We start from the raw sequence: 13,465 nt of genomic DNA, 5'->3' as shown, positions 1-13,465 counted from the left end.
ATATGAAACTAAAGCTCCCAGTCCATCCAATATGAGTATTAATACAGCACCAGCTAAAATAGCTTTGACTGGGTTTGGCTAGCCAACTCCAACAGGGGGAAACCACATTATAAAAAGATCATCTGTCTTAACTCTGTTGGCTCACGGACTGGGCAGATGCTGTTGCTGGACCCAAGATTTAAATCCCTCTGCTCTGTGATTGATTAATGTTTAGAACAACGGGAAGATGTGGCCCCATGTGGAAGAGAGCTCCGAAATGTGGACTTTGCGCAGTAGCTGAGTCCAAAGAGCAGCCAAGTGCCTCTTAGGCAGACAGACCAGTGTGAGTGAGTGGGGGTGGAGGGCTCTGATCTGGTCACTTTTTCCATCCACTTTGCCCAGGCATGAATGACAAGGTGTGATGCAGTAGAGCAGGGGTCGGCTACCTTTCAGAAGTGCTGTGCCGAGTCTTCATTTATTCACTCTAATTTCAGATTTCATGTACCAGTAATACATTTTAACCTTTTTAGAAGACCTCTTTCTAGAAGTCTATAATATATAACTAAACTATTGTTGTATGTAAAGTAAATAAGGTTTTTAAAATGTTTAAGAAGCTTCATTTAAAATTAAATTAAAATGCAGAGCCCCCCGGACCGGTGGCCAGGACCCAGGCAGTGTGAGTGCCACTGAAAATCAGCTCGTGTGCCACCTTCAGCACCCGTGCCATAGGTTGCCTACCCCTGCAGTAGAGAATCAGAGCATCATCCCAGCCGTGGGTGAGACGGTGGTGCAGCAGCTCCTGCAAGGAGGTTCCCAAATCCCAGGGACAGCAGAAGGCGCTGTTCAAGGAAGGCTGTTCCACTGCCTGGAATTTCAGTCCCCATCTCACATTACCAGGGAGTTTCCCATTCTAGAGGCCACCATGAGCTGCGAAGCCTCTTGGCTGGGCTGCACAATCACTAACAAGTCTCACTAGGACTCTTTCTGCCTCAGGGGAGCCGCTCATTTACCAAGGTTCAGGGAACTTTCTGCCAGTGTCGGCGAGATTAGCATACCATTTCATTGTGAATTGCCCCACCCATTGCCACCCCTTCCCCAATGCCCCGTCCACTCCATTTCAACTGCTGTCTTCTTTTTAAGGTTGAACATCTGGCTGGTATTTTTGGTTCTTTGGTGAAGCGGGTTTTCACCCCCTCCCTCAACACTCAATATTTTCAGCATTCACGTGCCATCAGCGATGGAGGTCTCAGGCTCTGCACCAGGCAGACCCAGCCCAGGCAGCAGCAATGTTATCCAGCTTCCCTCACACTGCACTGAGCATGGACCTCAGCCCTGAGCTGGTGGGGCAGGACACTTCAGCCCCCGTGGCCCAACTCCACCTTTGGCCAGTTGTGAGGAGGCCAAGCAGAGCCAATTGTGGGGGTGGTTTGGGTGACATGGACTCCTCTGGATTCACACCCACCAACTCACTTCCACCCACGAGCAGGTGTCTTTGCAGGGCGGGGATGGTTTTAAGAACTAAGTGGTTCTACCAGATGATCGCGGATTCCTCGGCAGACGATACAAGGGAGCACCCTAGTCCCATCTTCGCCAGGAGAGCGGCTGGGAACAAGAGCCCAGCAACGCTCCAGAAGGGTGCTGAGAGCTTTGTGCCCGGCATGTGAGGCAAGAACGTTGCCACTGGCCGTCACAGCAGCGAGCTAGTTGCCTGGCCATCTCCCTTGCCGGTTGGCGGTGTAACCCTCCCCCAGTGCTCATGCTGCCTCAGCAGCTTGCCCTGGTAAAAGAAAGGGAACCAGCCTCCTTACCATAGTTGGGCTCGGGCTGGACTGTCTTGAGCCTCAGGTACTCTCGGAAGAGCGTGACTGAAGGATGCTCCCCGGGATCCTGGCCTCTGACCTTCTCCCCTGTCCTTTCAGGGTCTCCCTCAGGCAACATGATGTCCATCTACTGGGGTATCGGGGTCCTGTGAGGAAGAAGACAGGATGCACAGGGGAAAGGGATAAAATCACCATCCTGAACAGCTGTGAATAGACTTTGTCATCAAATGTACCAACCAAATCTCCCCCTGGCATGACTCCACCATCTCCAATGAAGCAGGGCTGAATCTAGACCTGTATATGTAAGGGGAACGTTGTCTTGGGCTTTCAAAGCTTCCCCAATCAGGATTCGTTCCAAAGCGACAGCACCACATCCACACCCAGGCACATCCCTCCCAAAGCTCTGCCTGATGTCAGTGGCTTAACTTGCTAGACACGGTGCCACCAACAGGGGGAAGCAGCCAGAATCCCCATCCGGGATTGTTCCTCACAACAGCTAGTGCCCTGGGAGCTTTGGAAGGCAGCATTGTGCCACAGTGCCCAGGAGGAGCTGCCATGGTATCTGTGGCGGGAGGCAGTTAGCACTAGGGACCAGAGGATGCTAGAGCTGCTTGTGGGACTGGCAAGGGTGTTCACCCAGAACGGAGTGGTCCGTCACTCCACAGCCCAATGACTTGGACTTTAAGGCCAGAAGGGACCACCATGAGCCTCTAGTGACTTCCTGCACACTGCAGGCCACAGAACCTCACCCACTCACTCCTGTAACAGACCCCTAACCTCTGGCTGAGTTACTGACATCCTCAAATCATGATTTAAAGACTTCAAGTGACAGAGAATCCACCACTCACAGTAGCTTATACGTGCGAGTGATCTAAGCCCCATGCTGCAGAGGAAGGCGGCTAAGTTAAAAGCCTTGGACACCATGCGATCCCCTCCAGACCCTCCACATGCCAACATGGGGGAGAGTGGCTGCCCATTCCCATTCTCACGGGTCTGTCCCATGTCCTGAAAGCCTCCTGGGGCCAGTGGATCTTTATTCTGACCATGCATTATGTCATCCCCCCGTGTGCCAACACAACAGGAAGACAGAGCAGCTCTCAATGCCACAGCATAAAAACTTTGCCCTGTAGTCAGGTGGCAACCCTAGGAGATGGGGATGAGAAAAATGGGATGGCAGATTGCAAGGGAACATGTTCTGGACCTACTACAACGGGGTGGGCAAACTTTTTTGGCCCAAGGGCCACAGCTGGGAATAGAAATTTTATGGCAGGCCATGAATGCTCACAACATTGGGGGTTGGGGTGCAGAAGGGGGTGAGCGCTCCAGCTGGGGGTGCAGGCCCTGGGATGGGGCTGGGGATGAGAGGTTGGGGGTGCAGGAGAGTGCTCTGGGGCTGGGACCAAGGGGTTTGAGGGCAGGAGGGGGGATCAGGGATGGGGCAGGGGGTTGGGGTGCGGGAGGGGGTCAAGGGTGCAGGCTCCAGGCAGGCACTTACCTCAAGCAGCTCCCAGAAGCAGCAGCATGTCCCCCATCCAGCTCCTTCGTGGAGGCACAGCTAGGCAGCTCTGCATGCTGCCCCATCCGCAGACGCTGCCCCTGCAACTCCCATTGGCCACAGTTCCCGGCCAATGGGAGCTGCGCGGGGGGGGGCGCACTTGGAGTGGGGCAGCGTGCGGAGACCCCTGGCTGCCCTTACACATAGGAGCCAGAGGGGGAACATGCCGCTGCTTCCAGGTGCTGTGCAGAGTAGGGCAAGCCCCCAACCCCACTTCCCAGCTGGAGTGCCAGAGCAGGACAAGCCCCAGACCCCGCTCCCCGGTGGAAGCTCGAGAGCCGGATTAAAACATCTGGAGGGCTGGATGCAGCCCCCAGGCCATAGTTTGCCCACCTCTGTACTACAAGGACTGGGAGTCAGGACTTCTGGGTTCTACTCACAGCTGTCCCACTGTGGCACTATGGCAATCCATTTAGTCTCTCTGTGCCTCAGTATCCCCTTCTGCAGATGAGAATAAGGGCAAAAGTAGGCTGCTGGGGTTAGCAGAGGTGAAAGGGAGCTAAACAAGGAGGTCTGGGGTATGTCAGTGCTGTGGAGGCTAGTAGTGGGGTGTCCAGGTGAGTGGGAATGAGGGAGGGGGTGGAAGCAGGCTGTGTATATGAGGTGTATGAGACAGGGGTTGAGGGAAGTGGGGGGGGGGTGAAGAGGTATGGATGTTAGGGGTCCGTGGGGGTAAGGGTAAGTGTGGGAATGAGGGCAGTATAGACTGGTTAGGAGTAAGAGGGGTGGGTGGGATACGTGGGGGTAGGAGGGTGTCTAGATTGGGGGGTTAGGGGTCAGTGGGGTGCAATGGGGCAGGTGTTGCTGGTAGCCCAGCATGGGGAGGATGAGGAGGGGAGGCTGAAGATCAGAGTAAGAAGTACAGGGAGGTTGGGGTAATTGCAGTTCTCGGGGGTGCATGCGAGTAGGAGCGTGTATGGGGTGAGAGATGGGAGGTAGGCGCATGCATGGATTGGGGAAGTGGGGGGAAGTGCAGGTCTCTAGGGCTGGGGGGGGCCGTTAGGGGTCGGGGTACGTGGGGTGGGCAGGGCTGGGAGGCAGGAGCACGCTAGGAGCAGGGGTAAGTGCAGGTCTCAGGGGGTCGGGGCCCGTCGGGCAGGAGTTTGGGGGCAGCCCGGCTTGAGGAGTCCGGGGCGCTCGGGGGGGGCAGAGCAGTGCCAGGCCCCCCACGCGGCCCCTGGGGGCCCCCGGCTCCAGCTCGGCTGCCCAGCCCCAAGTAAACATGCGGGGAGCGGGGGAGGCTGCCCCGTGCGCTCCCCGCCGCGGCCGGCCTCCGCCCGGGCCCTACCTCTGCGCTGCCCCCCAGCTCCGGCCGCCGCCGCCTGCTCCTCCCCGGCTCTGCACTCCGTGGTACTGGAGCTGGGCGCAGCCTGAGTCCGCCCGGCCAATCCCGCCGCAGCCCCAGCCCCTGCCCCTGCCCCTGCCCCGCGCTAGGACAGCCCGCAGGCAGCCGCCTCTCGCCGGGGGCAGCAGGGAGGGGGGCAGGCCCGCCCCCTCCCCCCCCGGGTCCCGGCAAAGCTTGGGGCCGGACCCCTGCGCGCCCAGCCGTGGGGCACCTGCACGATCGGGCCCTTGCTCCGGACTTCGGCTGCAGCCTTTTCCTTCCACTCCAAAGTCCAAGGCGCCTGCACGGCTCAAGGACCCAGTTCAATCAGTGCTGCAAGGCAGAGCCATTCTCGCTTTGCTCTCACCCAGTGCCCAGCCACTGGAACCAGTCTGCGAGGAGACTCGCACCATTGACAGGATTGCTGCGGAGGTATTAGCCTTCGTTATTTCTAGTGCCGCAGGTAGCGCTGCGCCACGCACAGCCCAGGAGCCCCTTGTGCCAGCGCCGGACAAACAGAACAAGAAGATGGTCCTTGTCCCCCCATTTATAACTTAACCCCATCTCTTCTCCACGCGCTCTGTTCTACGCTATAGGCAGCACCAAAAAAGCATGTTTGTCACATGGGCCCATAAACGGGAGCCTTTTCCCTGAACCCCCATTGAGCTTCTGTGGGGCCGATAAAAAAAGTCCTGGTTCCAGCCTGCCCCTGGTTTTGCAAGCCCAAACCCAGCCACCTCTGCCTCCATTTACCATTTCCCCCCAGAGCTTTTTTTTTTTGCAGTCACCCAGAAACTTTTCTGCTCAAACATCTGGGCAAAAATAAATCCAAGCTGACAAGTCCCACTTCAGCCTTGCTCAGCTTTAAGGCAGGCTTTAATTTTGGAAACCAAAGCCCAGTTTATTAAATACTTTTTTTCTATAATGAAAAACAAGGGGAAATAAATGACATTTGAATTGCTCTTCCACCTGACTGAGGTGCACTGGGCCCTGCACTTACACACATGATAACAACAATCAGCACTTGAAGCGTTAAACAGATTATGCAAGCCAAACCAGGCCCCAGTGCTGCAACAAGATCTTTCCCCAGAGACCCCTGCACTTCTTGTAGGCCTCCATTGATTTCAACAGGGCTCCAGGCAGCTGCAAGATTCCCTCTATGCACATCCAGTTGTAGGCCTGGGGCCTAACATCTTACAAAGTTACAGTCTCATTTTTAGCGTGGCACAGCTAGCCTAAAAATACTCTTACAAGATGTCCTACCTCTGTGAACATCTTCCATTTCTGCCAAATGAAAGGATTTCTCAAATCCAATTTTTCTTTCACCATGTAAGAACCTTTAGTTGTTTCCTACAGAACGCTGTCAGCTTAACTATTTGTTAGTTTCGCTCTAGTTTCACTTTCAGATTCTCCTGGCCTCCTACATTGTTGCACTCTCTGGGGGAAGGATTACACAATATTGCCAACCCAAAACATTCAAAAATCAGGAGTCCAGCACAACACCCATGTGATTTATTTTTAAAACAATCTTATTTTTTTCAACCAACACATTTGGGTGGTTTTTTTTATTTGTCTGCTAGTGTTTTGAACTTTCAGGGTGCGCTCAGGTCGCTTTTGCCCATAACCAGGAAGGCTAGAACCACCCCCCCCCCTTTTTTTTTAAATGAAAGCTGAGATGCTCAAATAATCCAGGACCTGGGACTTTAAATAAAAGCACAAGAGGTGTCAATGATTTTTTTCACCTAAATCAAATTTTGATTGAAAAAAAAATTCATGAATGCATGTCCGTTAACGTGAGGCTTTGTCAGACCTTTTAAAAATAATTATGCCTAATAATAAAAATAATCTGGCCTAATCCAGATGGAATATTGGGCCAGGTCCTGCAAACGCTCCCATGGGACTACTGGTGGGAGTAAAGTTATTCGCACACTTAAGAGTTTGTAGGATTGGGGCCTAGGTCCCTTTAAGGAACCGAAACCAAACCTCACACTCAACACAATCCTCATTGCAACAAGGAGCTGCATCATCTATTTAATGCATAAGCTTCTCACCTGAGAAACACTCAGAGACTTGATTCCATGAGACATTTAAAATCTCATTCATCAATTTTTTTTTACAGATCTTGCTACTGTCCCCTGCTCATGAACTCCACACAGCAGAGGAAGTTGGGCACACTGAGGCCTGGTCTACACTAAGAAGGGGGTTCGAATTAGGGTACGCAAATTCAGCTACGTGAATAGCGTAGCTGAATTCGAAGTACCCTAATTCGAACAACTCACCCGTCCACACGCGGCGGGGTCGAACTCCGCGGCTCCCCCGTCGACTCCGCCAACTCCTTCTGCCGAGGTGGAGTACCGGAGTCGACCACGGCGCTTCCGGAGTTCAAACTATCGCGTCTAGATCAGACGCGATAGTTCGAACTCCAAAAAGTCGAACTCTCCGCGTCGAACCGGCAGGTAAGTGTAGACGTACCCTAAGAACAGCTGAATTACTTAGAAAAGCAAATTATGCATTTGCAAATCAAGGCAAAACTGTCCCATGTGGCCCCACTTTCCACGCCTACATCCAGGGCCAGCTTTAGGCCAATTCCACCAATTCCCCTGAATCGGGCCCTGCGCCCAAGAGGGCCCCGCACCCAGTGGCAGGGCCGCCCAGAGTGGGGGGCAAGTGACCAAGAACCCCTTCTCTGGCTAGAGGCGCCTTTTTAATTTTTACTCACCCAGCGGCACTCCGGGTCTTCGGTGGCATTTCGGCAGTGGGTCCTTCAGTCGCTCTGGGTCTTCGGTGGCGGGTCCTTCAGTGCTGCCAAAGACCTGGAGCAAGTGAAGGACCTGCTGCCGAAGACTCAGACCGCTGCCCGGTGAGTACAAGCCCCATGTGTGTGTTTTTTTTAGTCATCCCTGCCGGGGCCCTGTCAAAACTGTTCGAATCAGGCCCCACACTTCCTAAAGCCGGCCCTGCCTACATCCCTGTCTACACTAGGAAATGACCCATGGCTGACAACATGGTACCTGTGGTAAAGCTGTACCCTCAGGAATGGGTGATGAAACAGTTTAGCTCCACCTACCGTAGCAGCTGAATAGTTTTCATCCCCAGTTGAGAATGCACCAGGCAGCAGGGTGGGGTATCCATGGTTAACACTTTCCTAGCATAGCTAGAGCCAAACCCCACAGTACTTGGTGTGACATTTTATGCAAATTATGTAATGAGTGAATGTGTATCTAACCCTGTATGTCTGCTAACGGTCAAGACAATCTGCACCAAAGCAGTGGCAGGAGTAGGATGTGGAGTTGCACAAAACTTGACAGCTGTGCTTGGGTAGGTGGGAACAGTGTTGCCAATGCTTGTGATTTTAGTGCAAATCTTGTGGTATTTGGTGTCTTTCTTAAGGCCTCAGGTCCTGGAGTCATGTGATAAGGTTTTTCATAGATTCCAAGGCCAGTCATCTGATCTGACCACCTGTCTGACACAGGCCACAGAACTTCCCCCAAATAATTCTGGATTGAACTGGACCCTATTTTTTTGGAAAAACCTCCAGTCTCGATCTGAAAATGTCCAGGCCTTTGGGTTGCGGTTAGATTGTTTGCTGCACAGATTGGGACAGTAGCATTGCTGAGACCCGGAAGGGATGACACATGGGAGTGTACTGTCGTCATCTGGACTTAGGTCTTCATCCTTTAGGGCTTTGAGCTGAAGGGGGCTGGTTTGGTTGAAACACCACAATTTAGGGGGAGGTAATTGACCCATTTCTATTCTGCAGACATTATTGCTACAGTCCCTGTGCCTGGAATAGCTGTTGGTTGAATTGCAGAAGTCAAGTCTCTCTTGGGGTTTTATCCCAATTCTTGTAACTAGCTAGTAACGCTGTGCCCCTGTAGAGTGACCAGATGTCCCAATTTTATAGGGACAGTCCCGATTTTTGGGTCTTGTTCTTATATAGGCTCCTATTACCCCCAACCCGTCCCAATTTTTCACACTTGCTCTCTGGTCACCCTAGCCCCCAGACTTTGCTCCTGTATCGTAGAATGGGTTGAATAAGACTGACAGCTAGTTTGAGCAGAGGGCAGTAGATATGCAGTGGTTTTTTTAAAGGCACAGCTGATCTCATAATGCTTTTCCAGCCAGCCTAATGCTCCCTCCCATGTATTATGAGATCCTAGGTACGTATGATTTGGAGCATGTTCACTTTTAGGGTCTCCAACATAAACCGTTAGTTTGCTTTGGTTATGTGGCAGTTTTCTCTGAAATCTGACCTTTCAAGTTAGGGTTCACATAGTGCAGTCAATTTTTAGCAGGGCTAAGTCCTGTCCCAGATGATGGTTCAACCAGCTCATCACTAGCCAGCATTTTATCCAAGCATGTTCATAGAAGGGAGTGCTCCTACCGAGCTGGTAGCTCACTGATGGACATGTTGCGGGTGAGATCAACTCCCGGTCCGATTCCCCATTCTTTCTGGTTTGCAAGTCAGCGAGACTTAATGAGGCCCTACGGTTTTTCCATTGTGTAGCATTCCTGGATGCCTGATGTATAGACTAATGGCAATTTTACTCCAAGAACAAGCTCTTCTCATCCTTCTTCCCCCTCAATTCTTTTATCCCCTGATGGTGTCTTGTCATTAACCAAACGTGGGAGCTTGTCAGAACAGGGGCTGGTTTGTTATTACAGGACTGGACGGTACCTACCCCAATCTGTACATGCTGCTGTACAAATCAACACAGATACCCACCGGGCATTTGCTGAGCTCAGGAGAGCATCTTTCCTGTTGTGCTGGGGTAAAACCCATCTGGCTTGGAGGGCTGGTAAAGTAACTTGAGCAGAGCTTCCTGGCTGCAGTCAGTGCTGTGCTGCAGTACATAGTACCAGTGCCCCGGGGCTCTAGTGTCTGAGCCAAGTTGGGGAAGGTTTCCCTGGAGTCTTGCTATTGTTATAGGGGACAGGCACTAGGTCGGTCATGTTGAATGGTCCAGTTATTAGTGGTGGGACACAGAGAACACACAGGAGGCAGGTCCCCAGTAGCTGGTGCCGAGTGAGAGACCTGGGACTGCTCCAGGACAGAGTGAGGAGACGCAATCTCACTAACTTCCCATGGGCTGAGGGAAACGAGGACCCCGGTAGGTTCTAGTTTCCTTCTCCCTGTGGCCGGGCATTACCTGGCCTTAGTACCAGCAAGAGCCACAGTCCCTTCCAGAGGGAAGACTAGTCATATGCTCGCCCCACCCTGCATCCCACAAAATGCAGCCACTGCCCAGCACTCGGCCCAGGCCCTGTAAGGCACAAGGCCCGCCCGTGAATGACCCAGCTGGATCACTCCCACCTGAGGGTGATGATCAACAGAAACTTTAACCAGCTGCAGGGGAAAGGAGCGAGCAAACCCTGAACTTTGCATGGCCCAGGGCCCACGTGGCTGCCCTAGTTACTTATGGACTTATTGCTCAAGTAGCCCTTTGAATATTATTTTGAGCAGAGATGGGACCAGAAACTCCCCCCGCCCCTCACACACAGGAGTAGGTAAGAGCTGGGTACTGCCATTCCAGCTCTAGTCCCTCTCTTCTGATTCTTTTCCTCTTCTAGGGTCACTTCCTGCCCTCCTGCAAACCCAGGGCAGAGAATTGGAACGGGGTTGGGGTAGGGAAGGGGGATCCTTGCTGGTTCTGAATTGCTCAGAATGAACCTGTAGCACCCTAGACAGAGGATACCGTTCCCCTGACCCTCCCACGGCCCCTTCCAGCTGAGGAATTCAAAGGGACAAACCTCCGAGTCGCTCTCTGGGACATGTCAATATCATCAGCCAGATTGTACAGACAGGGAAACTGAGGCACAGAGCTGCAGAGGCACCCACACTTTCCAAATACAGGTACATAAATGGCAATGGCCTGCTGTCCAGCGGGGCTGCTAGCCCTCAGCACTAGTGACTGCATTAGAGTGGGGGCAGCCTCTTGGAAAAATCAGGCCATTCCTACATTCTTGCCTTTATCTACCTTTAAGTGCCTCATTTGAGGCACAAGAGTCGAAACACGGGAGCCAGCGTGACTTGGCTGAGGTAACGTAGCACATCAGTGAGAGAGGCAGGGAAAGAACCCAGGCGTCCTGACTCCAGGCCTCATGCTTAAACTAAGCCAGAGAGCTGAGGAAGGACTAAGGGACCCCATGAAAGAAGGACCCATACGGCCTTTGTTGCCCATCGCAGCATAGGAGGGCAGGCTACTGCTGGGGGTAAAGATAAAGGTAATAATTGGAGATATACCAATCTCCTAGAACTGGAAGGGACCTTGAAAGGTCATCGAGTCCAGCCCCCTGCCTTCACTAGCAGGACCAATTTTTGCCCCAGATCCCTAAGTGGCCTCCTCAAGGATTGAACTCACAACCCTGGGTTTAGTAGGCCAATGCTCAAACCACTGAGCTATTCCTCCCCCCTCAGTTTGTGAGGCTGTAATGGGCCTCCCCGTCCCAGAGCACCCCCTTGTGACGCAGCCGGGACTCACCTCACTGCAGCGTCCCCTTGTGGTATTGTCCTTTGTCTTGCTCTGTGGGGCACCTGTCCCTCCAGCCCGATTCCTCTGGATTCATGCCCCTTCTGGGGCATCAGTGTCCTCCACAATGCCCATTGGCAGCGTTAAGCACAGGTAATGAAACGACAGTCTGCAGCCTCCGCTTCGTCACCTAGGTCAGTCAGTCAAACACGAAACAGTTCACCCCCCACCTGTGGGTTTAGGAGCTCACTCCTGCTTTCGGCTGTCCTCTGTCCTTTGGCCAGGATTCCAGCCCATAGGCCTTCATACTCCTCTCAGAAGAGGACACCAGGCCTCCATACCCATGGTCTCTCCCTAACCCCCAATAGGGCTCCTACCTGGCCCGCCTTGTTCCCTCTCTGCCCCAGAGGACCTGCAGAGGTTTTCCCTTCTCTCCTGAGCTAGCTAGCTCACTCATCCCCTTTGTGAGAATCCACCCAGTTTATACAATTCCTTTCCTTCCCACCCAGCCATGCCCTCTCCCAGTGCATCTCGTGAGCTCACTTCAGCTCTCCAGCTGTTCATTCAACACCTCCTTTTCTGACCCCCACTTCCCTGATTAGCCCCAGCCCAGGCCAGTTAGCCTAGGCAAAGAGTGTCCCCATCCCCCTGCAATACTTGTCTTTAGCTCCTCTTTTCTGTGTTCCCCTGGCAGCAGCCCAGGGAGGCTAGGCCAAACCGAAAGCCCCACCCAGGAGGCACCTTAGCTTCAGTGGAGAGGCCCATCTGAGCAGTCCAAGCACAGGACTGGCAGCCAGGAGATCCTGAGTTCTGATCCGACACCCGCTCCCCTCTCCAGTCTTGAGCAAGTCATGTCACAGCCTGCCTCAGTTTCCCCATCAGTCAGGGTTAATGCTCTTCCCAGCATGGTGAGGTCAGTGGGTACTGGGTGTACAGAGCTTTGGGGGTGGGAAGCATTACGGGCGGCTCACTATGCATTGTAACTGTTCAGACAACTCCTCATCCCCTCAGTGACCCCAAGCCCTGCCTGGAAGGCAGCATGGATCATCAATGCGATCTCACTGTAGCTGCCAGTCCAACAGGAACACTTGGGGAATGCAGAACACCCATAGCTGCAATGTGCCACTGCCAAGATCCACCCCAGACTGATTTACACCTCACTGCCTGGAAATCTGCCATCATGGCCCATGTCCTGCTGAATTTAACTGCGCTCTGACTGCCGGGCCGCCCCCGCCCCTGCACAACCTTGCTGAGCAGTTGCCAGACGCTAAGCCATGCGTGCAATGTGGGGGAGTATTTATACAGTGCATTTTGGGGGCTATCTGGACCAAAGGCCACCACTTTCATTGCTACACAGCGACCCTGCCTGGCTGATCCAGGGACAAGGCAAAGGGAGTCCCCCTCAGTATCAACCTAAGAAAAGTGGCTGCGCGCCTGTACTCTTGGGAGAGGATCAGGGCTCCTAGTAGACGAGCAAGGACTTCCCTTCAGAACTACTGCTCCCACTTTGCTGGGGACCGTGGGGCAGGAACTTACCCCACAGCACTTCTTCTCATGGCTAGTCAGAGCCACCCTGAAGGGTCCCAGGCAGGATTCATCTCGGAAGACATGGTATAAGACTTAGCCGGATTCACCTCTTGAAATGCAGCCAGGTCTGGGGCAGAACATAGCACACACAGGGGATAAATCAGTGTGATCAACTCCCCACTGGAGGTTGGGTTCACCAGGTAACAGCTTGTCCTTTCCATTCAACAGGGAGGGGGAGCAGTAAAGTCAGCTCCGGCAGACGGGAAATGATTTCTTAGCCATCTCTTTGGAGAATCTGCAGAGAGGCTAATTCCTGGAGTGGCAGAGTTGCAACGTTAGCAGAATCAGACAGAATGTAGTGGGCAGGACAGGGCACCACGGGGAGGCTTGGCAACAAGACGGGAATCATTCTAGTTCAAAAACACCAGGTGGCAATTACCCCTCACCACCAAAGTTGAGCTGCGGTGACCGACACCAGCTGGGGGGCTAGTCCAGGGCTTGCTGTGGTAGCAGTCCCAGTGCTGGACGGGCTGCGTTTGTTCAGGGAAGTTCTGCAACAAGTTCTGGAGCAGTAACACTCAACTGAGGCCACGAGCCCCCGAAAACAGAGAAAAGGGGGACCTGCAGTCATGGACTAGGGAGCCATTCCATGGTTAAAGCCAGCAGAGATACTTTGGGCCATGGAGTTTGCGAGTGCAGACAGCAAGTGCATCACTGCCATTGGTCCCCCACTGCTAGTAGGGACCCCCCTAAAGGATCAGGGCCTATTGGACTAGGCACTGCATGGACA

General features: G+C 53.3%; 1 protein-coding gene across 5 annotated transcripts in view; it reads right to left on the bottom strand.

Moving 5' to 3' along the window:
- ACY1 (aminoacylase 1) overlaps positions 1-13,404 on the bottom strand; it is a 29,535-nt gene extending 16,131 nt beyond the window's left edge. The window contains exons 1-3 of one of the 5 annotated variants that reach the window (XM_045022924.1): positions 12,685-13,404; positions 11,161-11,338; positions 1,788-1,945 (exon numbers count right to left, since the gene is read on the bottom strand). In XM_045022924.1, coding sequence (XP_044878859.1) covers positions 1,788-1,926 — 139 coding nt within the window. In that variant the 5' untranslated portion in view covers positions 1,927-1,945; positions 11,161-11,338; positions 12,685-13,404. Of the gene's footprint in view, positions 1-1,787; positions 1,946-3,294; positions 3,361-4,642; positions 4,797-4,910; positions 5,022-5,941; positions 6,072-11,160; positions 11,339-12,684 lie in introns of those variants that run through there. The other 4 variants (XM_045022925.1, XM_045022928.1, XM_045022923.1 and 1 more) reach the window with 4 other exon arrangements.
- Positions 13,405-13,465: the final 61 nt, after the last annotated feature.

Source organism: Mauremys mutica, chromosome 7, assembly GCF_020497125.1.
Source record: "Mauremys mutica isolate MM-2020 ecotype Southern chromosome 7, ASM2049712v1, whole genome shotgun sequence".
NCBI lineage: Eukaryota > Metazoa > Chordata > Testudines > Geoemydidae > Mauremys > Mauremys mutica.
This window is presented reverse-complemented; position numbering and strand designations above follow the sequence as displayed.